At 41.5% G+C, this 25989-nt stretch overlaps 3 protein-coding genes across 5 annotated transcripts in view; 2 read left to right on the top strand and 1 right to left on the bottom strand.

Annotated features, from left to right (window-relative positions):
• The window catches only part of ephb6 (eph receptor B6), a 34264-nt gene extending 26320 nt beyond the window's left edge, over nt 1-7944 (top strand). The window contains exons 6-18 of the mRNA XM_078286937.1: nt 700-971; nt 1539-1620; nt 2487-2611; nt 2737-2899; nt 3235-3349; nt 3457-3512; nt 4095-4211; nt 4309-4556; nt 5133-5351; nt 5451-5600; nt 5827-6011; nt 6104-6262; nt 6374-7944. Coding sequence (XP_078143063.1) covers nt 700-971; nt 1539-1620; nt 2487-2611; nt 2737-2899; nt 3235-3349; nt 3457-3512; nt 4095-4211; nt 4309-4556; nt 5133-5351; nt 5451-5600; nt 5827-6011; nt 6104-6262; nt 6374-6479 — 1997 coding nt within the window. The 3' untranslated portion in view covers nt 6480-7944. The remainder of the gene's footprint in view (nt 1-699; nt 972-1538; nt 1621-2486; nt 2612-2736; nt 2900-3234; nt 3350-3456; nt 3513-4094; nt 4212-4308; nt 4557-5132; nt 5352-5450; nt 5601-5826; nt 6012-6103; nt 6263-6373) is intronic.
• Nucleotides 7945-10413: 2469 nt separating this feature from the next.
• On the top strand, nt 10414-17327 carry trpv6 (transient receptor potential cation channel, subfamily V, member 6). 2 transcript variants are annotated; one of them, XM_078287104.1, is made up of 17 exons: nt 10414-10508; nt 10860-11007; nt 11200-11297; nt 11419-11541; nt 11895-12035; nt 12127-12225; nt 12428-12603; nt 12785-12931; nt 13028-13107; nt 13202-13337; nt 13789-13875; nt 14284-14360; nt 14491-14656; nt 14856-14922; nt 15075-15343; nt 15456-15562; nt 16247-17327. In XM_078287104.1, exons 2-17 carry the CDS (start codon nt 10877-10879, stop codon nt 16524-16526), a joined length of 2184 nt encoding a protein of 727 aa, XP_078143230.1. In that variant the 5' UTR covers nt 10414-10508; nt 10860-10876; the 3' UTR covers nt 16527-17327. The 2 variants fall into 2 exon arrangements, with proteins under 2 accessions (XP_078143230.1, XP_071761120.1); XM_071905019.2 differs by having other exon boundaries at nt 10420-10508; nt 10871-11007.
• A 925-nt stretch (nt 17328-18252) lies between these two features.
• LOC139916211 (C-type lectin domain family 2 member E) lies at nt 18253-25407 on the bottom strand. 2 transcript variants are annotated; one of them, XM_078287105.1, is made up of 8 exons: nt 25314-25407; nt 25021-25154; nt 24604-24702; nt 20809-20913; nt 20343-20471; nt 19638-19789; nt 18863-18960; nt 18253-18761 (listed from the first exon to the last, which is right to left on the bottom strand). In XM_078287105.1, the coding sequence occupies exons 2-8, from the start codon at nt 25106-25108 to the stop codon at nt 18635-18637; spliced, it is 798 nt and encodes a 265-aa protein (XP_078143231.1). In that variant the 5' UTR covers nt 25109-25154; nt 25314-25407; the 3' UTR covers nt 18253-18634. The 2 variants fall into 2 exon arrangements, with proteins under 2 accessions (XP_078143231.1, XP_078143232.1); XM_078287106.1 differs by lacking the exons at nt 24604-24702; nt 25021-25154; nt 25314-25407 and adding an exon at nt 21004-21206.
• Between the last annotated feature and the right edge of the window lie 582 nt (nt 25408-25989).

Genomic DNA, 25989 nt, shown 5'->3' with positions numbered 1-25989 from the left:
CCGCAGTGAAGTGATTTGTCAGTTCCTTAGGGTGTGAGAACATACTGTATAGAGGAGACACATATCTTCACTCAGAGCCTGATGTACAGACGCATGTTTTCTTGAGCAACAAAATAAAATCAAAATATATCCTTTTCTTGATTTTTGGAAAGCAGTCTTCTATCAAAATGCAATGGAAATTCAAGAATCTTTATGTAAAAGTGTAAAATTCCTATAACAGAAAAATCTAGTTTGTAAATATTTAGCCCCTTTACTCACTTAGGCTAAATTGTCTCACTGACAAAACTTTGTTTTAGAAAGTTCTTTCCATTTATTTTACATGGTTAAATGTCTTTGCCTTTCATATCTTAAACTTTTTAGCAGATGCTTCCATCCAGAGCTAAGTGTACACTGCATACAATATGTATGTATAACCCCTCCTTCTCTCTCTCTCTCTCTCTCTCGCTCTCTCTCTCTGTCACTCTCTGTCACTATCTTTCCCGCCCCCCTCTCTCTTTCTCTCTCTCCTCTCTCGCTCTCTGTCTCCGTCTCTGTCTCTCTCTCTGTCGCTCCCCCCTCTCTCTCCATCTCTCTCTCTCTCTCTCTCTCTCTCTTTCTCTCTTTCTCTCTCTCTCTCTCTCTCTCTCTCTGTCACTCTCTCTCCCTCCCTCTCTCTCTCTCTCTCTCTCTCTCTCTCTCTCTCTTTCTCTCTGTCTCCAGGTCCTCCATCTGCCCCTGTCTCTATTTCCTGGGAGTATGAGAGTGGGGATGGCGGTGTGTCTCTGAGGTGGCGCCCCCCAGTGGACATGGGCGGCCGCAGTGAGGTGTGGTACGGGGTCGTGTGCCGAATCTGCCCCTCGGCCACCTTCACCAACCCAGCGACGTGCTCCTGGTGCGGTGAGGCCGTCACTTACAGCCCCTCCCAGACCAACCTACGACAAACCAAGGTCACCCTCAACAACCTGCTGACCAGAGTCACCTATCTCATACAGGTACTGGACTACAAATCCCAGCAGCACTTGGGAGAACAGGCCATTATAAAGCACAGAACAACCCCCCTACTCCCCCATCACCGTCTAAAATTGTCTACCAGTGGACCCATGATGTCATGGAATTTCACATTTTTGTGACCAAAAAAGATTACTTGCACTTGTTTTCTTGTTTTTAATAGCAGTTCCAACCTGTATTGCATTCTGGGTTTACTGGAGAATTTATGGGTTGAATCAGTGGAGGCAATTGGATCCAGCTTTTAAAGAAACTCTGTGAATGGTAAAACACTTCCTGAAGCGATAGCGGAGGCGGGTCCTCTGTGCTCTATTATTCCATAAGCTCCACATCAGCAAATACACAGTAACATTCATTATTTAGCTTGGCATGGCTTGGATAAATCATGGCTTATTTCTTATTTATAATAGGCAGTTATTTCCCATTTACTCGTGTTTGTTGACTGGTCAAATAGTGAATGCTGCAAGTGTCAGGCCTTATTTTTTTGAATGCTGAATGATGTCAGAAAGGAAAAAAAAAACATACTGTGTGTGATTTGTGCTTTTGACTGGCAGGTGCAAGCTATCAATGAAGTATCAGCTCTGAGTCCTTTCCCACCTCGATACACAAGCATCAATTTCACTACCAGCCAGTCAGGTGAGCGTGTGACAGTAAAGATGAATGGAGACGATCGGATGATGGTGTAGATCAAGTTCTTACAGTGTGTGTGTGTGTGTGTGTGTGTGTGTGTGTGTCTGAGGTTTCTCTCTCTCTCTCTCTCTCTCTCTCTCTCTCTCTCTCTCTCTCTCTCTCTCTCTCTGTCTCTCTCTCTCTCCCTCTCTCTCTCTCCCTCTGCTCCATCTTTTCCTCTCCTGCTCTCTGGACAGGAGGTTGCTCCAGGTCACAATATCCTGTCAGCTCCCATTATAGTCACAGTAGAAGGAGAAAGGGACAACATGAGAGAGAGGAAGAGAAAAAGAGAGACAGAAAGAGAGGTGAAAAGAGACCAGTAGAGTGAGGAGGAGAGGAGAATGAGGCATTGTAGAGGCAAAGTAGGCTATTATACCATTTTCCAAGAAATTTAACAAGATTGATTAGAGCACTCCATTAACTTTAATTGAAAAAATGCCTTTGCTTGTGTGTGTGTGTGTGTGTGTGTGTGTGTGTGTGTGTGTGTGTGTGTCAGCAAGAGAGACGTTGGGTATTGGTAAAAGGAGTGGAATGCTGGAAAGTTCCCTTCAACTAGGCAAGCCGGCCAATGCAGCCACTGTAACCAAATCCTTCCCGGTGCTCTATAAAACTCTTACTTTACTGTCTTCATGCCCTACTATAGTATATCCTCTACAAGTTCAGTAATGCTGCCCCCATGTGGTCAAAATAGCAACAACACAAGTTCACAGTCACATTTTCCCATTAAAGATAGTGGTGATTAGAGACAGGTTAGCTGATCCATCAGTCAATACTCTCAATGGAAACTTTATTCCAGCTCACAAGTCAGTCATCTCTGCTGTTGTCTCCCACAGTTCCCAGTCCAGTTCCCATGATGCACCAGCTGAGTCGCGCCCCAGACTCCATCACTCTCTCATGGCCTCAGCCTGACAGACCCAATGGGGACATCCTGGAGTACCAGCTCAGATACTATGACAAGGTAAACTCCCCAGGCAGACACGCACACACACACACACACACACACACACACACATTCCCAGACTTACATGTGCACCGCCACCCACAGCAGTCACCAAAATGTCTTTGTTGTCCTGTGTCCCTCAGGGTTCGGATGAGGACAGTGCAGTGAGTGTGTACAGTGAGACCAACACAGTGACGGTCAACTCTCTGATTCCCGGCTCCATCTATGCCTTCCAGATCAGAGCTCGTAACGAGCGAGGCTACGGCCCCTACAGCCACACCATCTACTTCACCACACTGGCTCTGGGTATACTTCACTCCTCCAATACCAGTTAGAGGCCTATTCCACAAGCATAAAACTAGACCAAATCCTGGAACAAATTCTTTTTCTCAATTATTTACTGTCTTGTAGAAATCACTCAAAGTACTTTTTATTGACACACAACAGAATTGGTGGAATTTCTCTTGGGTTCAGCAGCTTAATGATACACACATCACAGATCATGTGTAGACAAAGATAAACAATAGGTCAGTGTGAGCACCTGATGAGTCTTGGATTAGTTCTAATCCTAAACTTTGTGTAGTTGATGACGTTCCTGATGACCGTAATAGCTGATGACTTTCTTACTTTCTCTTCCACAGAAGAGCGATCGCAGCAGATCCAGAATCGGCTGCCTCTGCTGGTCGGGTCGGTGATGGGCGGGGCGGCCTTCCTCCTGGTCGTGGCAGCGATTGTGGTTGTGGTTGTGTTCCGCAGGTGAGCGCTCAGTCTGTGCACGGAATCGGACATTTGATCTGTTCTCTGAACTGTGTGCTCATTTCCTGTGTTTACTGTTCTTCACTGTGTCTGTTTTTACATGGCAGTAAGAGGAGGGAGAGTCCCTACAGCGACAGGCTCCAGAGGTACATCAGTAACCGAGGTGAGACCAAGTATATTTGAAAAAATTCATTCCAAAATCAGAAATCCACCATATGAAAAATTGACACCTACTCTTACAAAATGATTTATAGCAAAAACAAAATATATAATTGTTAATTGATAGTTCACCCAAATGGATATGAAGTGTTTTGGAAACAACCTCTTTATTGCTTCACCCAGAAAAGAAACAATGTCTCAGTATTTATCAGAACAAATGGTGCAGCACTTACTTTGAAATAGAATTCCGCTTCACTTTTTTTTTATCACTTAACATCATTTGAGTAATATTCTCAGGCACACATCAGTGTCTGTTTTAAAGTGTTGTTGGCATGTTTTGTATAGCGTCTCTCTGCTGTGCACTAGATGAGAATGGGAGTAGTGATCCCAGCCTAATGTCCACAAGCCCCGGGGTCAACAGGGGGAAGAGAGTGACGGAGAGAGCAGAAAGGCTTGGATAACGCTGTCTATGCATCAGCTCAATGCTCCTATTCAGTTATTCAATGGCTCACAAAGGGTGAAATACAAAGATAAAAAGCTAAACTTCAAAGGTTTCCTAGATTCAAATAGTGTGTTTTATTTCCAGGTGGAGTAAAATATTATGTGGACCCGTCCACATATGAGGACCCCAGTGAGGCAGTCAAGGAGTTTGCCCGTGAGATCGACCCCACTCACCTCAAAATTGAGGAGGTGATTGGTGCAGGTAAGACTCTCATTTTCTTCCCTGGCAATAAAAAACCTTTAAACCCTGTTATGTTCCTTCATGCTTCCTCTGACCCTCTCCCTCCTCTCCACTCCAGCCCAGTTTGGGGAGGTTTCCCGGGGCCGGTACCGCCCGCTGGGGCGCAGGGAGGTGCTGGTAGCGGTGAAGACGCTGCGCTGGGGGGTGACCGACAGAGAGAGGGGGATGTTCCTCAGTGAAGCGGGGGTCCTGGGCCAGTTTGACCACCCCAATGTGCTGAAGCTAGAAGGTGTGGTCACTCGCAGCCCCCCAGAGAGGATCATCACTGAGTTCATGGAGAACGGGCCTCTGGACGCCTTCCTCAGGGTGAGACCACACCTACTACTCCCATGTTTGCTCTATTGTTAGTTACTGATTCCCCACTACAGCTACCATGTTTCACTATGTAACCTAACAGTGGTGGGAAAGAGTACTACAATGTCCTACTTAAGTAAAAGTAAAAAGTAGCTCATTTAAAACGTACTCAGAGTAAAACTTACTGAGTTACTTTTTAGAAAAGAGAATGTTGTTAGATGTTTGGAAATTACAAAATAAAGTGCACAAACAAAGTAAAGCCAGATTACTCTTCTCACTACGAATGACTCCACAATTTGACAATTTACGTTGGTCCAGTTTCTGAAAAAACAACTTTGTAATGGATGTGATTTAAAATGTAGCTACAATACTTACAGTAAAAATGTACTTAAGTAAAAGTAAACTTACTAACTTTAAAAAATACTCAAGTACAAGTACACAAAACAACTACTCAATTACAGTAACATAAGTAAATGTAATTAGTTTGTGGCCTAAGGATTCCATATTGTTCAAAGCCATTCATTCTCTGCCTCTCCTCTCCTGTTCCTCTGTTCCCTCCCTCCGTCCTGCCGTCTCTTCCTCCTCCAGGAGAACGAGGACCAGTTTAGCATCCTCCAGCTGGTCGGGATGGTAAGGGGAGTCGGCGCAGGGATGCGTTACCTCTCTGAGAGAAACTTTGTGCACCGGGACCTGGCGGCCAGGAACGTGCTGGTCAACTCCAACCTGGTGTGTAAGGTGTCCGACTTCGGCCTGTCGCGACTCATGAGGGGCCTGGACCACAACATACCTACTTATACTGCCTCGCTGGTGCGTACTGGGAAATGGAGTTAACACTATTCTGAAAATCTTGCATGCTTTGTAATCCTGCTTCATCTCCTGACCTTGTCCTCCGTCTTCCTCCTTCAGGGCAGTAAGATTCCTGTGAGGTGGACAGCACCAGAGGCCTTTCAGCATCGCAAGTTCAGCTCAGCTAGTGATGTCTGGAGCTTTGGCATACTCATGTGGGAAGTGATGTCGTACGGAGAGCGTCCGTACTGGGACATGAGCAATCAGGAAGTGAGTATGGAGGGGGATGATGCCTCAGGGTGGGAGCAGTCATACTGTATTCAATAGACAAACAGTGACAAACTCCCAGACAGCTGAACTGAGTACAGCATTTTCTCTTAGTCACTCTTACAAGCCCTCAGTGGTCTGTGACCTTTTATGTAGGGCAGTTTTACAGCCATTTGCCCTTTATATATCTCAAGTCTCTCTCTCTCTCTCTCTCTCTCTCTGTCTCTAGGTGATGAAAGCAGTAGCAGACCAGTACCGTCTCCCAGCCCCCCTCAACTGCCCCCCAGCCCTCCACTCTCTGATGCTGCAGTGCTGGCAGGCTGACAGAGGGGACCGGCCAGGCTTCGACTCGCTCCTGTCCTCCTTGGACCGGCTTATCAGGCACCCTGCTTCCCTCAAGGCGGAGCAGGCTCGGTGAGACGACGGCTCCGACACATCAATGCTGTATTTGATGTATAATATATTATATTTATGGACTCTAACGCTCTCATTTTGTTCCTTTGCAGAAGCTGCTCCCAGCCGCTTCTGAGCCCCACCCCCACAGACTTATCGTCAGTAGCAACAGTCAGTGATTGGTTAACGGCACTGAGGATGGACAGATATAAGGATGAGTTTGAACGGGCGCACCTGGACACATTAGACAGAGTCAGCAGGCTCACCATGGAGTGAGTATACTTTGCCTTTATCAATTTCCAGGTTAAAATATCAATTAGGACACACAAGAAATTGAATTGTTGCACTAAACCCCCCCACCCCTCCTCTCCTCTGTCCTTCAGCGATGTCCAGGGTCTGGGGGTGAACCTCCTGGGCCACCAGAGGAAGATCGTCAGCGCAGCCCAGCAACTCAGGACCCACCTGACGCAGGGGCAGGTGGAGGTGTGAAATCCACCAACACACTGTGCCATGGATTTCAAAGGTTTTCACATTTCTCTGGTTGTTATGTCTGGTTTCAGCAACATTCATTCGGACTGAGCACATTTTTCATGCCAAAAGAAAAAGAAGATTAGCCTTTGTTCAAGAATAGCACCGAGTGCCACTGTATATTCTGATGAACCTGACACTATAACCAGGAAGGGTGAAAAAGTGGATCTAACTTTTGCTACCAGTCACTCAAGAGAAATAACAGAAAGAGAGATGCACCATGGGAGCTGCAGTCCAGGCCGAAGTGAGTTCAGGGAGTTGCCGAGGAGAGAGAGAGGATTCCTCGATGTGTTTTACTAGATTTCACTTTGTTGCTGTTTGCCTTCTCCTCTCTTCACCCGTCTCTAATCCTACCTCTCACCTTCTCCTCTCTCCCACATTCTCCAGTTTGCCTCACTGCTGTCCCTCCCAAACCTTTTCTAATTTCCCCACCCTCATTGAGTAGAATGAAATCATGAAAATATTTTGTTTTTGTTTTTTTAAATACGGAGATCTCTCCTCACAAAGAATTGCGTGAAGACAATCAAAGCCTTTTTCTAATATTGTTGAGTTATTTGTAAAGTTATATCACTTCCTCTACTTAAAAAGCCAAATGTTGAAAACTAATGGCAAAAAACAAAGATGAAGTTTGCTACCTAGTAGCCTATGGTTTGCCTTGGAGGATTTGACCATTAGACTTCAGTGGACAGTTTATTCAGTGTACTAGCAAAATGGTATCTGCCACCAGTCTAAGATTAATTGTAGAAACCTGTTAGATACTGGATATTAATTAAAACAAAAACTAATCAAAGATGAAAAGTAGAATCAAGGTGAAGGAAACGCTTTGCTCTCAAAAAACTGTACAGCAGTTTTTTTCTTTGTCTTTGACAGAGGATGTTTAGGCACATCCAGGGTGTGAGAGCGGCCCTGTGTGTACGACTCACTCTCACTTTAGGGCATCTCAGCGACAGTAGAGCTCACCGCGGGCTCATACTGTACTTCTATGGAGTTCACCTCAACTACAGACACAAGCCTCCATCCGTGGCGGAAACAGAGCAGCACCCTTCTTTACATGTATATTTCACACTTCACCTCTTTTTGTTTGATTGCTAGAGTAAAGTCACTGAGTCGTTTAAGCGTTGTGAATGTGTGAAATGGGTTAACTGGACAATATCTGATCTGATTTCCACTTGAAGGAAGGAGATGTAATGCTTTGTAAGTATCCTGTGTGTCTGTAAAATGTGTGTATGCTGTATATGAGGCTGTGTTTATGTGTACATCAGGTATATGCTCTACATGACGGTGCGTGCGTGTGTATGTGAGCGTGCGTGCGTGTGTGTGTGTGTGTGTGTGTGTGTGTGTGTGTGAGATTTGAGGGCCAGTGTGTCAGGCTACACACAATATTAGTTGTGTTTATTTGTATGAGTGTTCACCACTATTCCATAATTGTGCAAATTTGTAAAATAAATAATATGATTTTATTTAAATCATTGCATTTGCCTCTTATTTTACCTGTCCAGAATGATCTAATCAATCTAACACTTGCCACCTTTTACCTGCCTACAGTAGAAGGGAATAGCGCTCAATTTAAGAATTTTCATCTTATTCCAATCAGTATTTAGGGACAGTTCAGTCATGACATGAAAACGTTGCTCCCAAAAGTAAAAACAAGAAAACCAAGAGTATTCAGTCAAGGTGCATAAATTTGTGCTACTCATTTGACAATGAATGTCAAACAGCTTTTGGATATGATCAAATACTAGTCTGAGCTTTTGCAAATGAGCATTGTTTCATACTTATTTAACTTTTATTTAACCAGGAAGGCCAATTAAGATCAAATTCTTATTTTTCTTGATGGATTTGGAAGAGGAAAAGGCCTCTTGCGGGGCAGCGGGTTGGTTTTAAAATGAAAAATAATAGAAATAATCCAAGACACAACAGATGGAAAGACAGTGGTATATAGAATCAGATAAGGTATCCAGTAGACTCTACACTGTAATGCTTTACAAACGGATTCAGAAACTATCCTCAGATAGATACTCAAATCATGCTTAGTCATCATAATCAGCTCATATTCATCTTTGCCACCTTATTCTCTATGGAGCTGAATTTGTGTGCCTCCATACATGGGAAATATGACAAACACCATTTCTAGCTTCAACAGATGGCGGTAAATATTCACTGATATGAAATAAATGACAATAGATTCACCTTGCTGTGCTGAGATCACCTTCAAATGTGAAAGAGTGAACTTCATGGTCCTCAGGTTGCACCGATCAGCAGGTTTGAGTGGAATCAGAGTTTGGATCTGTTGGGATCAGCAGTCCTGAGGGAACAGACACTGGTCTCCCACATCTCCTGCTGCTGCTGTTGCTATCAGAGTAGATCTGGACTGATAGCAGGGCCGCTTACACAACCTCAACACAATTCAGTCAGTCTGACCCGGCTGGCACTGTACTGTATATCAGACTGTAGTGTAGTGGCTTGTCTTTACAATACTCGTAAGTTAACGCAATAAAAGACCTGCCAGAAATTTCATTGTCCTTGGCTTTAACTGCAAAAGACTATTTTCTGTGGTGTACCCACTTCTTTACTCAAATTCACACACTATTGTGACAGAAATGTTGGGATGCATTTCCAGAAACACTAGGCACACAAACCACAAAATCATGTTTTTATGGTGTTATTGTGTCTTTATAAAGACATTAACAGGATGGAAACCACTGGTCTTTATCACAGTACTTAAAGATGGTGCTTGGCATCTGGTAAACAGCTATTATCTCCACAATACTAAATGACTGCCACATCTGCGACCATTAGCCAGGCTTCCTATAGAGTCCTCCTAAACCCTGTTTATCCTGCGGCTAACCAGCCTCTTAGTCATGGCCTATATATGGTGCAGCAAAATACCTGTACACTACTACCATGGTAACTTGAAATGATTCAGCAGTTTACAAATGGTTCACTTGTGCTGAAATGAAATTTGTAATTCAGTTTCAGTCGGTTGCTTCTTGCCTTACTCATTCTCCTCCGTTGAAAAATGGCAATTTCACAAAACAAAATATACCCTTAGCTTTGTTTTTATCATCTGGAGGAAAGTAACATGTCCTCATCGGACATGATGTGGCCGACCTCTGAATGATCATTATGGTCTTTGTAATGTGGCAATTACCATGTTTGTGAGTATTCCTGTTGACACATCAATGGTGCTCAACATGTTAAATCATTGTGAATGAAACTAGTTTGGTGTGTGTGTGTGTGTGTGTGTGTGTGTGTACAAGATACAGCATGTTGGAAAATCATACATCATCGCCATATTTACCCCATCAAACAACATATGTGATATAATACTAGCTTCACAATGAGAAAATTATCCAGCGTTACCTCCATAGGTAGAACAAAAGAAATAATGCAACATCGACAACTGGACCTTGCTTTAATATTTGGTGTACAGTTACAAGCCCGTGTACAGATATATGTGCTTGCAAATTCCAAACAGGTTTCCTAAACGGTTCACTAGGAACAACGACCACAATGTGTTGACTGTCATGATGTTGCAAAATTTTCATAGCGGTCATGCAGGTGTTGGTGGTAGTTAGTGGAATGAAGAGCATCCTCGGTGATGTCAGACTGGTATATTGGGATTAGGACCAAACTAGTGTCGTTTCACTTTCAGGCGACAAAATACAGCCGATAATTTGATATCTGCGTGATACAACAATTCCTGGTTTAATATTGGATCAAACCTCAAAGGATAACTTTCCCTGACCAGAGGTGAAAGTCTACCTGCTCCTGACCACTCCTCTCTCCTACCTGTCTCATCCTCCCTCTCCACCCATTCATTCAGTGTCTCCTCCCTCGCTCCTCTGTCACATATAAAGGTCATTTCACGGGAATTTCACTTCTCTTCAGATCAGCGGGACGTTCTTTAGATGTTGCTTCCATCCTTTGACCGTGTGTAATGATTGAATATCACCAGAAATTGAGGAGCGTCAATTTCCTTTTTTAACGGTAAGCCTGACAAACTAAATTTTATTTTATTTTATTTTATTTTATTTTATTTTATTTTATTTTATTTTATTTTATTTTATTTTAGTTTAGTTTAGTTTAGTTTAGTTTTAGTTTAGAGTTTAGAGTTTAGAGTTTAGAGTTAGAATTAGAATTAGAGAGTTAGGGTTTATTTTATAGACAATAGAATAGAATAGAATAGAATCTGATGCCTCATGCGATATCAAAGTAATCCATGGTCAAGAGCTGAACCGGTGAATTTGAGTCTGCTGGTATAGACTGTACGGTTTGTCTCAGCTTCATGTGATCCGTCTGCTTCTTCTCTTCTTCCATTTCTTTCTTCGTCCCTTTCAGTCACAAATCAGGTGTCAATGGCTCCGTCCATGGCCAGATCTGCTCCCAGCGAGCTCAACCATTGGTGGAGCCAGTTGAGGTTTCGCCTCCAGAACAGAAAAGGATGGAATGAGATGTTGGACGAAACATTTCTGCTCCACACCAAACAGTAAGAAAACAATGGGTGTATTGATCAGACGCCACTATAGCCACTGAATTCTTCAACCACTTCACTGCCAGTGGGCGGTGTTTCAAATAAAGTAGAATCATTCAGTCAAAGCTACTGATATGCAGCAGTTTACTCCAACTTGTTTATATCCATTCATCATCTCTGTTTTTCTTCTGTCCTCCCTCCCTATAGGACAAATAACATTCCTCTCTTCTTTGCGGCTAAAAAGAACAGTGTGGGTTGCATCAAGAAACTGCTGAGCTGTGCGTCCACTAATATCTTTGAGAGAGGTAAGGCAGACTGAGTGTGGTGAACTGCAAATTTTCAATTTAAGCACCACTGCATTGTTCTTTCAGTGGAGTGCAGCGTCAGTTGTAAGCTGTGCTGGTTGTAATACTTTTTGTAATCCAGGTGCTTTGGGGGAGACGGCGCTACATGTAGCCGTGATGAATGATAACCTGGATGCTGCTGTGGCTTTGATGGATGGAGCTCCCGAACTCATCAACGAACCCATGACATCTGAACTTTTCCAAGGTTGACACGCATAAACTCACAGACACAAACGCATATGCATGCACAAAGACACTCGGTTCCATTCTGTTTTATTTTATGTGCACAGAAATCAGAAACAAACAAATGTATACAAGTAAAGTTACCAGCTTTCCTGCTCTGCAGCTTAAAAGGAAGATGGTGGAAGAAAAATGGAAGCGACATACAGAGATATAGGCTTTAGAAAAGGAGAGAGAGTAGATAAGTGGAAGGAGAATGAAAGAAGGAAAGGGGGCAAGGAGTGTTTAATAGGAGGAAATTCAGTAATGGCTGCAGATCCAATTAAAAACTCATTCATAGTGGACTGACACAGTGTCTATATCTACTGTCTTTCTCAGGCGTAACTCCTCTCCACATCGCTGTGGTGAATCAGAACATCAACCTGGTGCATCATCTGATCAGCCGTGGGGGTGATGCAGCAACGCCCAGAGTCACCGGCCTGTACTTCAGGAAGAGGATAGGGGGACTGATATACTATGGTAAAGTGTGTATGTGTGTGTGTGCTTAAAAATGCATGTTTTTTTGTGACGAGTGAAGGACATATTGTTGAAATGTACATTTGGTCGACAGGTGAGCACATCCTGTCTTTTGCTGCGTGTGCTGGGAACGAGGACATCATCTCCATGGTGATCGATGCAGGAGCGAGCACCAGGGTCCAGGATTATCGCGGTATGAAATGTTGCCCCTCCCTTCCTTCGCTTCCCCTTCACTTAAACAGGAGCGGTAGAGAAGCATACATATTTAGATTGATTGATATATAGATATTTGAAGAATTAATGTCTCTCTGTTTTCTACTCTCCTATCTACATTTCCATCCATCCTGTCCTTTCCCACTACTTCCCCCTTGTATTCCCTCGTCTTCTCCCTATAGGTAACACAGTGCTTCACATTTTGGTTCTGCAGCCCAACAAGACGATCGCATGCCAGGCCATTGACCTGATTTTGGCACGCGATGCAGAGCTGGACGAGTCAGTGCCGCTGGACATGGTGCCCAACTACCGCGGCCTTACGCCTTTTAAACTGGCTGCCAAGGAGGGCAACACTGTGGTGAGGGAGGCACGGGTCTCACAGGTGTACACCGGGTCAAAACATAACGGGATAATTTTATGAAAAAGTGGAATGGATTATCTCCACTAATCCTATCTTCTCTTTTGTCTACTCACTGAACACTATTTCTCACTTTTTTATTGTCCATACTCTTTGCCTGTTTCTCTCTGTCCTTTCTCAGGCGTTTCAGCACCTGGTTAACAAAAGGCGTGTGGTCCAGTGGAGTCTGGGCCCTTTGACCTCTCACCTTTACGACCTGACAGAGATTGATTCCTGGGCTGACAACCTCTCAGTGCTGGAGCTCATCGTGGGCAGCCACCAGAGAGAGGTACAGGTTCTCGATGTATTATGGGAAAATCACATACTATTTTGACTTTAATGTGAGTCTGAGTAGTCATAACAATGGATTTGCTCTCTTCCCCAGGCAAGGAGGATACTAGAGGTGACGCCCGTGAGGCAGCTGGTCAGTCTGAAGTGGAACCTCTATGGAAAACACTACTTCAGGTAAACACACACATACAACCTCTCCAAAATATATCCACTCTACACAGTATTAGTTTGGTCGTAATTGTGTTTTCCCTCTCTTTCTTTTTTACAGGCTGCTGCTGCTGCTGTATCTGCTGTACATTGGGACCTTCACACTGTGTTGTGTGTATCGCCCTCTGAAGGACGCTCCGGAGAACTACACAGAGTCAGACATGGACAAAACCATCCGAGTCCAGAAAACACTCGATGTGGGTTGGAGCTATGAATGCATGACATGAATGTGATATTTCAGTGTAAATGGCTGAGTGTGTCACTACTGGCCCCCCTGAAACTATATTACACTATATTGATATATATGCAGGAGCATGCACAGACTTGGTGAACAGGGGCTCAAACACTAAAAAGTCATTTGCATCTAGAATTATTGTTGTGGAGGGACAGAGAACCCGTGTTTATGTGGGTGCTTCTTTTAAAGAGATATCCTATCCGGATGAGTGACAGTAAATCAAAACCTAGTTTCAAAAAATACTAAAATAATACTTCAAAAAATACAAAAAGGACAGTGGCTTTAGCCCACAGTTGAACCTTATTCATTCACATGCATGTATAGATGTCAGTTTCGGCACCTGTGCATGGCACACAGTCTAATAATAGGCTATTAATATTAATCCAAACTATTTTTCTCTGCCCATGCCCCAGGAGAGTTATGTAACATATGAGGACAACCTGCGGCTGGCGGGAGAGATCATCAGTGTGCTGGGTGCCTTGGTCATCCTGCTGCTAGAGGTCAGTTGCTCTATTTTCATACAGAGTACAATGTACACTACCAGTCAAGCGTTTGGACACACCTGATTGAATGTACCAGGTTTTTCATTTTATTCATTATCTTAAAGCCATTTTGATCTAAAGGCTTATGCTTAAATGCTTGAAATCTGTTTCTTAGACAAATTTAAATAGTGACGTCGATGCCTTTGAATTTCTTTCCAAAGCCTTTGCCTTTCCATCAAGGCAAAAGGCGGCTACTTTAAAGTATCTAAAATATAAGATAGTTTTGATTTGTTTAACACTTTTTTGGTCATTGCATAATTCCATTTGTGTTGTTTCATAGTTGTAATGTCTTAACTATTATTCTAAAATGTGGAAAATAGTAAAAAATAAAGAAAAATATGTCTAATCTGTCTGCCAATCCCACAGATCCCTGATATACTGAGAGTAGGGGCAAAGCGCTACTTTGGCCAGACAGCACTGGGAGGCCCTTTCCATGTCATCCTGTAAGTTCAACACACTGAACCACTGACCCAAGTGAAAAGTGAGCTCAAGCAAACTAGTCTGAAATACCATCTAATGCATAGCAGTTAACTGACAATCTTTTTCTGTTGCTGTTGTTGTTGTTTTGACTAGTATCAGCTACGCGTGCTTGGTGGTGCTGCTGTGTGTGTTCAGAGCCAGCGGGCTGGAGGGAGAGGCTGTGTTGATGGCGTTGTGTCTGGTACTGGGCTGGAGCAACGTCATGTTCTTCGCCAGAGGCTTTCAAATGCTCGGCCCTTACGTCATCATGATACAGAAGGTAGGGGACTTGGACATATGCATGTGGTATCTATGCAGTTGTACATTCAACGGTATAGCTCACAAGTTGCATAGAAATAGTTTGTTCCATACCAACACACCTGTACACATATGTTTTTGGAGCGGATGTATTCAATTGCTTTGCGGTTCACCTATTCCTGCTCTCAGACTGAGATGCCTTGTGTCTCATTTCCTCCTAGATTATATTTGGAGACCTGACTAAGTTCATGTGGCTGAGTTTCATTGTGCTCATTGGTTTTTCCACCTGTGAGTATATTCTGGTCAACATGTACAAACAAATCTTTAGCCCTGACATCACTTCTAAGATAAGAAATACTTAAAATATGAATTTAACAATGCAGATTTTGTATTACTGACACCTCCACACGCCTTGTCTTTCTCTTCCTTGTCCCTCTCAGCCCTGTGGATGGTGTACATGACCCAGGACCCAGAGTCTATCCCGTCGTATCGCTCCTTTCCCATCACCCTCTTCTCCCAGTTTGAGCTCAGCGTAGGCCTCATAGACTTGCCTGTGGACCACACCATCACCACGCCCCCCATTGTCCACGTGCTGCACTGCACCTTCTCCGTTGTCTCCTACATCCTGCTGCTCAATCTGCTGATAGCCATGATGAGCGACACACACTGGAGGGTGGCCCAGGAGAGAGACGAGCTCTGGAGGACTCAGGTAACAGAACAGCATCATAAATATGAATATGAATGCACACAAACGCCTCTTCATCGTGCCCTCCTGTGCATTGTGGTGTCATGGTTATAGCTGTATGCTGTATGTTGTACAGGTGGTGGCCACAACCCTGATGCTGGAGAGGAGGCTGCCCCGCTGCCTGTGGCCTCGGCTGGGGGTGTGTGGGCTCAGCTACGGCCTGAAGGAGCGCTGGTATTTCCGGTAAGACAGCGCTGCAGTGCCAGGAACAGAAACAGACGCTTTAAAGAAAAAATCCACCCTAAAACACTTTAATGCTGTGAAAAAAGCAGTTACTGGTATTGGTTAATGATGTACTGTGCTTTTATGGGTCCCATTTTTTTGTGTGGTGGTGTATTGTTCTTATTCTCATGTATAACTGGCCAAAGGCAAGACAACATGATGTCATGCTGAGATATTTTCAGTGCAGTTACATAAGTGCAAACATCAGGTTTTGGTGTCAGTTCCTCAGAAGAGCAAGGGCTTCTTTCTAAACCCACAATTGCACACAAATGTTCAACTGTCATAAACAATTCACTGTAGAAGTGACAGAGAGACAAATTTCTCAACCCACAGTAGCCTCAGTAGACGAGAATATAATGAAACCACAAGACATGTTGTGTTTGGAGTAAAGGGTGTAACCCACTTTTTCTCAGCTGGAAAAACTTACTCTCTAGCTGTTACTATTGTTATTGCTATTGCTCTCTCCATGTACTGAATGCAAGTTCAGGCACATTCTGTAGGAGTTGTAAAAATGCATTCTGGGAAATGTACAAAATCCATAACCAAAGCAGAAGTAGATGAGACAGGTTGGGGGTAAGTGGGTACAGCAAAGAAGTAAATTACAACACTAACAGTTGCTACTGGTTTACTCTATCATCTTTGCAGGGTTGAGGACAGAAACGACCCGATGGTGCAAAAGATGCGGCGCTACATCCAGGCCTTCTCCAAAGACGACGACAATGATAAAGAAAAGGAGGCATTTGAGAAGACTGACACTTTAAAGGGGGAAATCCCAGGATCCCCAAAGCTCAGACCCAAACACAGAGGAGGGTTTAACCTCAACAGAAAGTCTCTGACAGGCTGGCAGATGATCCGCCACAGCGCTTTAGGTTTGGACATAGAGCAGGAAGACCCAGAGGAGGACCAGGACATCAGATATGTCTAGAAGGAGACGCTGCATACGGGAAACGTCTCACTAGTGTGAAGTGTGTTTTCATCTTCTGTCACTTTACAGTACTGAACTTATACTCAGTAAACATCCTGTGTTGATGAGCTGCACTGAAGCACACACAAGAAGAGGACATCACTCTGCTGGCAATCTCTTTATATAGTCAATGGTGCAATTCTTCATGCAGTATTATGCTACTGAAAAGAGTGTATTATTTTTCTAGCAATATAAAAAAATGTAGCAGTAAAATATGCTAATATAGAATAAAGTTATATGTAGACATGTAACTTAATATAGAGGGCTTGGAGCCAAAGGGGCGTAAGTGCATTATAGTAGATTTTACAGGAGAGCCAAAACAAATTTTGATCAAACTTGGATCAGCTGCCGTTACCACATACTAAGCACAATATTTAAACTTTTTGTGTTATCAGATTGAGCATTACTATAAAACAATACTGCTACAGTTTAAGTTGAATTATATTTGTTAACTTTTTAAAAATGGCAAAAGAGTGAAATACGCCTTTTTGGCACAAACATTGTCCCAATACAGCCATGCAGAATATGGGCGTATGTAAGTAAACAATTGTAAAACACATTCATTTTAATACAAATCTAGCAACTACACTTCAATCAACACTGAAATATAAAACAAGATCAGAATGAATATCTTTATCTTGAAGTAATGCTCAGCAACTTTCACCAAGGCCTTTAAAATTGTAGGCTACATGGAACATATCAAATTGATTGATACATTTTTTCTGTTAAAAACTTTTAATAAACCTTTTTAATAAACCTCTATAGACATAAGAAACTACTTTTGATTCTAAACTACTACTTTTTTTTCCTTTTGCTAGTACTAGTGCAGTGCCCGTTCACCCCGCTGCTGCACAGAGCGCTGTTCGCTTGTCCAAATTGCACCAAATCCGACACTGCACGTCCTTGGGTCCCCAGCAATACACCCGCCAAGTGTGACGTAGATCGGATAAACGGTTCTCGAGATATGCGACGGACACACACACACACACAGACAGAAATTCCTTGCTTTTATAGTATGATAATACATTTTTGTATGTGTCTCAGGACACATCACATATTGATGTGTCCTGGGACACATTCAAAGACCTGTAAAACTCCTCATAACACTGAGGGATAACTTCAGCTACCAGCAGTCTTACTATCAGAGCTCATCTTGACCAGTTCACACTCCTAACATTATAAAATAACATTTTGAATCTATAGGCCTAAGTATTTCATGGGAATATTAACATATTTACATTCATCTAATATTGACCTAGAATATTAATTAGGATATGAATAGGATACTAAAAATGATGTGATCATGCTGCCATGCTAGCATTACTTACGTCAGCATGCATTTTGAGTTGACCTAAGTGCTGTTAGAATCCTCTACCCACAATGCTTGTTCAGTGTCAAAAGTGGGGTTTTGCTTGGTGTCAAAAGGGCATAAGTGCAGTTACGCCCTTTTGGCAGCAAACAAAACCCTACTTTTACTGTTACGGCTTTCAGTTTTTGTTTAATTAAAATTTATGGGTCATTATTTCAGTTGTGTCCTTTTGGCACTGAAAAGATCTCACTGAGACCTTTCAAGTGATATATAATAGCCTACTCATATTCACCCAAAATCGCACTTACGCCCCTTTGGCTCCAAGCCCTTGATATGTAGGTGCTTGAATACAAGAATAAAACCATCCTGAAACATACAAACTTTGATCTTTCATTTATAAAAAAGAAGTACAGCAATATATGGAATCACACGTATATAATCATGATAATACAACATGATTGAGAACCACTCAGATAGCAAGATACCATGATTAAGTGCTAATAAGCATAACAATGACAAAAACCTTCACTCCATGTCTTTTGTGCAAACTCTAACATTTAATCTATGGTTCTTCATATGTAAAATAGAAAACAATGAAATGGTCTATTAAGCTTCATTAACGTTGTCGGCTGGATACAGTGCATTCTACTGATAGAAATGTATAGTGGAAAGAATTATGATCTGAAATATTGTTGAGGAGGTGATGTTAGTCAACAGTAAATTGGTACGCTCCAGATTCGGCTCAGACAGACCGATGCTGTCATGGCTGCAGCTGACAGATGTAGTAGGTGTAGGAGTGGCAGGGCCCTCTGGTCCAGCTCTTCTCCGGTGGGTCTCCACCACTCAGTATCCCACAATCCCCAGTTGAGCCGCCTTCTGCCCAGTAACTGCCAACAAGAGAGAACATTATAGCCCAATACAGTCACATGATATTGTGGTCGTTATTTTTAGTACAGAGCGAAGAGAATAAGTTCTCTGTTGTCTTCACCTCTCCCCCAGCGGAGAGTTGTTGACCCAGGTCCACTGACTTCCTTCGTGTCTCAGCCCGATCCAGTACTTCACATTCCCGCGATTGGACAGAAAGTTCTAGAAGAGAGAGCAACATTCATTTTTACGCAACTAAAATAGAGCTAATTACCATTTTTATTAATTACATGATTCAGGGGCGGAGCCAAAGGGGTGGCCGGGGTGGCATTGGCTAAAATCTGATTGGCCACCCTTGTTGCCACCCCAAATTTTCTTGTACATCATTGGCTGATTTGATCTGATTGACACATTGAAATTGCCTGAAATATAAGATATAATATAATATATATATAATAAATATAAGTAACCAAGGCACCAAACTAAGGCACTGTTTGACAGAGAGAAGTGCCGAAGAGTGTGACGTGTGTCAATAGTCATTTTTTCCAGATACTTCACAAGTCCAGTCCAGAGTCTATTTTTATAATATAATCATCGGATAATACAATGTCAAAAAAGTCAAATGAGTTCTTGCAGTAAAAGAACCTTTGTCCTCCATCTAACGATTTGCTTCTGAACATATTGAAAATTATTTGTTGAATCTTGTGTACACACAATTGATTAAAAACAATCAAGCTATATTGGATTATAGTTCATTTTTAACTCTCAACCTCATTTTTACGCGCTACACTTGGGCCCCTGGGCCCCCATTTAAAAAGTCCAAGAATCGCCACTGTGCTATATGGTCATGGAGCGAGGAAACAGGAAACAGGAAGGAAACAAGGGGGGATCTGGGCCACCTGAACTTTCTGGTTGGTGATGACAGCCAGATATCCTCCTCTAGCTGTACAGTTCCTCTTGCTCTCCTCCCAGTTCAGCCTGTGTCTGGACAAGTAGAAACAGGAGTTGTCGAAGGCCAGCCATCCATCAGCACACCGCTGGCAGCCGCCGCCTGGAAGGAGAGAGGCAGCCAGCACTGAACAAGCTCAAACAGCAGAGAAAACAACTAGGATCTCTCTACAGACTTGGACTGAATTGCATGACTAGATAAAAAAAAATTGATAAAAATGTGTAATATAATAAAAAATGTGCAATATTTCATCATGCTAGTTACAGTGAATAATAATCAGATAAATATGTTTAGGTTTAGGTTTATACAAAACAGAAAACAGTGAGCTGACGACGTGAAATAAATCTTGAGTGATTCTTTTTTTTGTCCAAGTTCAAAAAAAACATTTTGAAGATGATTTAAATCTACTGCAAATTGAACTCGGTTCTCTAAAAAGAAACACATGATCTAACTTCCTCTGATGCCCATTTTAAAATCAATCTACGGGTGGTTAAATGCAGTTGTGAAAGCAGAACTATCACTAAAAAGCAAGATAAATGAGAAGGCATTACTAATTATTACTATTCATATCTTTGATTTAGGAAACTGCATGTCTCCTTGTGTGCGTTTCTACAAGTTTCCCACATTGCATTTCTCCACCGGGCACCACACTCACGTTGAGGTTGAGTCTTGGGGATGTAAGTCTGGCACTTCTCGAAGCTGCACGTTTGAGGAGGGACGGATCTCTGCTTCTCTTCTGCTATAGGCGTCTCTACTTCTGGGCAGACTGCGGGTCCAGTCTGGACTACAAATGAGAGGAGTAGGTGCAGTTGTAAGAGAGCAGCATAATGTTCAAGGATCGCTGCAGTGCAATAGCCCCCATTTTTATGACCATATGAATGTCTGTTGTTATGAAATACAGCTAAATTTGAAGCACGGCAAGACAATCTGATGAAAAAGCATGAACCACTCATTATTGCAATATAATCCCTACATATTTTTCTCAGCATTCCTTTGTTTGTGTACTGCCAGTAAGACCTACATTCATTTCTTAATCAGCTTTGGTTCTACAAACATAATCCAGCATTGGTTTGTTTTTACAGTGCTGACATGAATCCAGATCTATGCCCATGGATACTCACGTTTCACACCCAGGATAATGATGACCAGCAGCAGGACAAGGCAGATTAGGCCGAGGAGCACACACAGGGCACGATACACACGCACATTTCCCTGCGTCTGCTTGTCTGTGGAAGAAATCAGATATCAGCCTGTTGGGATCATGTTACTCTAATAATAACAACACAGAACAGCATCGAGGCTTTTAACCGGCCTACCTTCCAGTCCCTCCAATTCAACCGATAACTTGGACTCAGGTGATAATTTTTTTTTGGCCTCATCCGATGGCTTTGCATCCGCATCGTAACTGCGACAAAATTTGATGTACATGTAGAAATCTTTCCAGGGATTTGTTAAGAAGCCTTGTTTACCCTGTCCCGCTCCTTCTTCCTGTGTAGCTGGCTCACCACTGAGTGCAAGAGTGCCAGACTGCAGTTTTGTGACGCCCTCTGGCTCGTCACTATAGCAACGTGCATTCTTTGATCTCGAAATTATTCATGGAACACAGTACTGGGTTTGTCCTTCAATCCCCAACATCTGTCTCTCTGTCACTCTCTATCTTTAACGACGTGTGTGAGATTCAGACAGACAGACAGACTGACAGGCCTTGAAAGCAGTCCACTTTATTCCAAAACATCAGATAGGACTGTCCTGAAATGAACCTCCTTCGAGGTCATTTCAGGACAGTGCTATGTTAACCACATTTCAGGGAGACGGTATGCAGCAGTCTGTATTCCACATTGGAAACACTAAGTTAAATATGTGATTTAGCAGCAGGACATTGTACAGCAAAGGGAAATCCACTGCAGCAAACCAGATTTTGCTCAAGATACTGGAGACGTCGACTGAGTCCAAATATCTGGTGCTTTTTGGACATCAAAAATCTACACAAAAGTGTAGCTTTTTCATGTTTTAATATTCTGTCAAAAGAGGGACATGTTTAGTGGCCAGCCCCCACAATTAAATCCTAATAATGCAGATTGTTCACACATGGACCATGGGTTTATTCTGCTCTGTTATCGCTGTTATCTTAAAGTGTTTACTTTGCCAGTATGAAAACCATATTTATATTTTCTTAGCATCTGGTGTCCTTTATTCTATCACCCTCATTTTTGTACACCTAAATATAAAACAATAATACTGAGTGTGATATTTGTTATATTTTTGCAAAAGCACACATTTTGCATGTTATTTCCCCAACTAAGAGTGAAAAACACCAGGATTTGGTCATAAATTTTGTGTGCTACTCCCCTCCAAGTCACGACTTTCAAATTACTTCTTGACAATAACTACATAACTACTTGTTGTGTGTACTGGAATTGCATTGTATCGGTATCGCAATGGTTTCTTTTTTTTTTTTTTACTATTTTTCTGTTGTATCGGCTCTGGCTGGTTCCTGAGCAATATTTATGTTTTCTTTGAATGTATTGTTTATCCTATGTGTTTTCTTATGGACTGTGTGATCTGTCTTCTGTATGTGTCTTTTTATGCCTGCTGTGGGATCTGTTTTTTCTATGCACACGTGACCAACCCAATTTCCCACTTGGGGATTAATAAAGTTTATCTAATCTAATCTAATCTAACACGGTGGAATGGAGAACAGAGTGGAATCAACACTAATAATGACAAAAGGTTTAATAATGAAATATATTGTATTAACTTGGTAGCAGACGAATAAATTGTTTAGAAAACATGAACAGTTTAACTGTGCCTTGCCTTCACTTCCTTCCTCAGAGCAACATTTACTGTACATTCAACATGAGAACATGGACCAAAATATAGCAAACCAAAATCAAAATGATTACCATACAGCACATTTTCAAAACAATGTAACACTGTAAAGAATATAGAAACAAAATTTTGAACAGTAATCCTTCTTCTATTCTCTGGTTTCTATTTTCCACCTTTGACCTCCTTATCTCTTCAGTAGAGACGGTACCTCTCTGTACTTGATTGCATCACACTTACTTGGTATTTCTTTCACAACAGTTATAAGGAAGAGAAGAGAATTAACAGTAACTTGTTAATGTGTAACCTTTGTGTACTTGGGCTATAAATGAAGTCCTAAGGCTCATTAATCACAACACTAACTTCCCTTCACACTATAATCTACTAGAACTTGGTAGATAGACTTGTGCATGCCTACCTACAAAACAATTTTAGAAGATGAATACATTTTAGATGAACAGTGAATTTGAATTTACTTCAGCACAGTACTGTAATTACAATGTATTTTTTGTGTCTAGCATAGCAAGCAGTGTAAATGTGATTGCTACACTGTACCAACTGCATTAACATGTTTACTCACTTCCAGCCTTAACCCTGTCTTTTAATTTAATACAGTTATTACAGAGTAACAGCAAGTAAATTGACAGTTATTTATGCTTAATATTAGTGATAATTAAATTATTGTGTAGTAATTACATATGTGTCTAAATACATATTGTAACTATTGTATAATAATAAAAACAAATATATGCATTTTTTCAATATTTTTAACAGTATTTACTATATCATCTAACAACCTTTCCACCCTATTTGGAGCATGTTCCACCCTGGTGCATATACTTAAGAGGGGGAAGATTTGGGGCCAAAATTGTGTGTGATGAGGATTAATCCATTATGATAGAAGAAGATTTTAAATTTTATATCAAACATAATGTTTGACAAATATTCTCTAACAGGCTGGAAACACAAGTTAACATCATATAACTCTATATAAAAATGAGACTTTATACTTACTTTTGCTTTTCTTTTTTTTTTCCCAAAGAAAATGTGAACGAGCTGCGACTGCAAGTACAGACTGTTTCCTTAAAGTAGAATTGCTACAAACTAACAGGGTGGAGAATGATTTCGGGGACAGGCAGAAAATTGTAAACATAATCACAGAAATTGTGAAAAATAATAGATGATTAGAGTGATTTTAACTTGGACCATAAAATAACGACTAAGGAGTATTTTATTATATTTCTTAGAAGTTGGAAAGAAGCCGTCTTCTGAAAACAATGTGGTCAACATTCTCTCTGAGGTCCATATTTTTGTGTTTATAGGGTAAAAAAAAAAGATCTAAACCTTTTACTGAAGCATTTTGAAGCCTGCTGAAATCAATATTTTAAGGAAAATATGAAGAGACATTTCGTGTGGACTGAAAAGGCACTGGAGTTTAGGAGTAATCTAATTCTACTGCCATTCCTATTGTAAGTCTATCAGGCCTTACTGTAACAGGCTAACAATAACAATGAGCCTATCACTGTAATGTACACATTACAGTTTATGACAGTTTATGAATCACCAGAATTGCCATACCAGACATGTGGTTTTAAACTGTTGTCTTTGACACTCACACTTTGTCACAACTTTGCTTCTCCTTTCCTCCTTTTTGCTCTTCTTTTAGAAGCACTTACTATAAATCATTAATTCTGAATGTTATGTGTGTACAGCACAGAAGAAACAATATTGATGATAATACATTAATGATTATTCAGTGATGTAGGCAAGTTGATACAAAAGCTCTTTTATCCTATTCAACTCCAAATTGAAATTCAATTTCTGGGAAATAAAATGCAGTGGTAAAACACTGATAAGCAAAACAAAATACAGTTTGCAAAGATGTATCATGGAAGACCTATTAAAAAATGTTTTTCTTTTGTTTTAATATTTCCATGCCAAACAGTATGCAGGCAGGTTTAGAAGAAACATGCTGTTTTAATGCCATGGGACGTGTCAGCTGTACATTAGCCTGAGGACACACAGTCTTTTAACGTGGGACATTTTAGCTGTAAATTATCCTACATACAAGCGGTCAAACAAAAGTGTACCTGGTATTTGTTTCAGCAGAGCCTTAGTATGCACAGCATCCACATAGACGTCCTCAGATGGTCTTTCCAGGGTGGAGTAGATGGCTGGTGCTGCTTCCTCTAATGCCAGACAGACAGCAGACAGACAGCAGACAGACAGCAGACAGACAGACAGACAGACAGACAGACAGATAAATTAAAACAGAGAAGTAATCCATTTGAAATTTCCAAACATTCAATGCATTGCCAACAAGATTAAATATACAAGATAAAATATATCTCTTTTTAGTATGGGCAAATAAAACTTTCTGAGAAATCTTTGCCAGTGTGCCCAAATGAAAGGATTTGCTCATGGCAACAAACTACTCCCATGAGTGGCAAATGCATGATTATTTTCAGTAATTCTACATCACTTTGATGACACAAAATTTCTTGTACCTTCAACTTTGGGCTCATGCATCTGTTCACTTGCCCCCTCGCCTTCTTCATTTCTTCCCTCCTCCTGGATGATCTGCTGCATCTCCATGACTCCGACTGGGTCCCTTCTCCTGTCTGTCTAACTTTCAATTTCCCTGCAGCCTTTTGTCAGGAAATCCTATTGAAAACTTAGTTATATAACCTTTTCACACACACACACAAAGGCCAATTATGCTCTAGCTGCAAAAACGTGACACATCAATGTTTTGCTATTAAGAACATAAAGAGGAAAGCTGCTCAAAATATTCTCAAACCTAAAAATGTCCAGTGCGTATATGCTTCATCCAGTCTGTGAAGTCTGAACACTTCCCCATGAAGATTTCTCCTTTCTCCTTCTCCTTCCCCTCACGCTTATATAGGGCGTTGTTTCACCGTGCTCACTAGACTTTGTTCGATGACCAAGGTCGTCATTTAAATATGCGGTGTGGTGCTGCTTATGCGGAAATAAATTGGGCAAAAATATATAACATATTATTTAAATCTTTCAACTCAGCAAAATCCTAGAACAGAAAATATAGCATAGGTGAATTGTAGATGGACAACATGAATTCTGTGTTTTCAGTATTGTACCTTTTGTTTGATCGCTTTGCTTTTTTTTCACTTTGATTCACAGTGAAAGTGAGAATGGGCTGTTATTGTGCTGGGCAGCAGTAAAGTGTATGACACTATAATAAAATGAAATTAATCATTACAGTATGTGTGGTAATGGGAAGACTTTGATTTTAACATTTACAACAACAAAGTTGGTGCACAAAGAGACAGACACACAGACAGTTGTAGTAAAAAAAAAGGATAAATGAGAACTTTATGCATTTTCATCTTTATTTTCCACAAAAGTTTATGATATTAATTTACAAAAAAATACTATTTGCATTAAATACAGATGACCGAGAAAGATGACAATTAAGAGAGCTCTCTGCAAATCATTTT

Source organism: Centroberyx gerrardi, chromosome 12, assembly GCF_048128805.1.
Source record: "Centroberyx gerrardi isolate f3 chromosome 12, fCenGer3.hap1.cur.20231027, whole genome shotgun sequence".
NCBI classification, from domain to species: Eukaryota; Metazoa; Chordata; class Actinopteri; order Beryciformes; family Berycidae; genus Centroberyx; species Centroberyx gerrardi.
Note: the sequence above shows the minus strand (reverse complement) of the source record. Positions and strands in the feature narration are given on the sequence as shown.

Bases quoted from the DNA above. Each gene is read 5' to 3' on its own strand.
- trpv6 (XM_078287104.1), top strand. From the start codon at position 10,877: ATGGCTCCGTCCATGGCCAGATCTGCTCCCAGCGAGCTCAACCATTGG. The intron at 11,542-11,894 runs GTTGACACGCAT...TGTCTTTCTCAG, and splicing joins GACATCTGAACTTTTCCAAG to GCGTAACTCCTCTCCACATC. The intron at 12,604-12,784 runs GTGAGGGAGGCA...GTCCTTTCTCAG, and splicing joins CCAAGGAGGGCAACACTGTG to GCGTTTCAGCACCTGGTTAA.
- LOC139916211 (XM_078287105.1), bottom strand. From the start codon at position 25,108: ATGGAGATGCAGCAGATCATCCAGGAGGAGGGAAGAAATGAAGAAGGC. The intron at 24,703-25,020 runs GTACAAGAAATT...GTCTGGCATTAG, and splicing joins GCATGAGCCCAAAGTTGAAG to AGGAAGCAGCACCAGCCATC. The intron at 20,914-24,603 runs GTACACTTTTGT...TTTCTTCCACAG, and splicing joins TCTGCTGAAACAAATACCAG to ACAAGCAGACGCAGGGAAAT.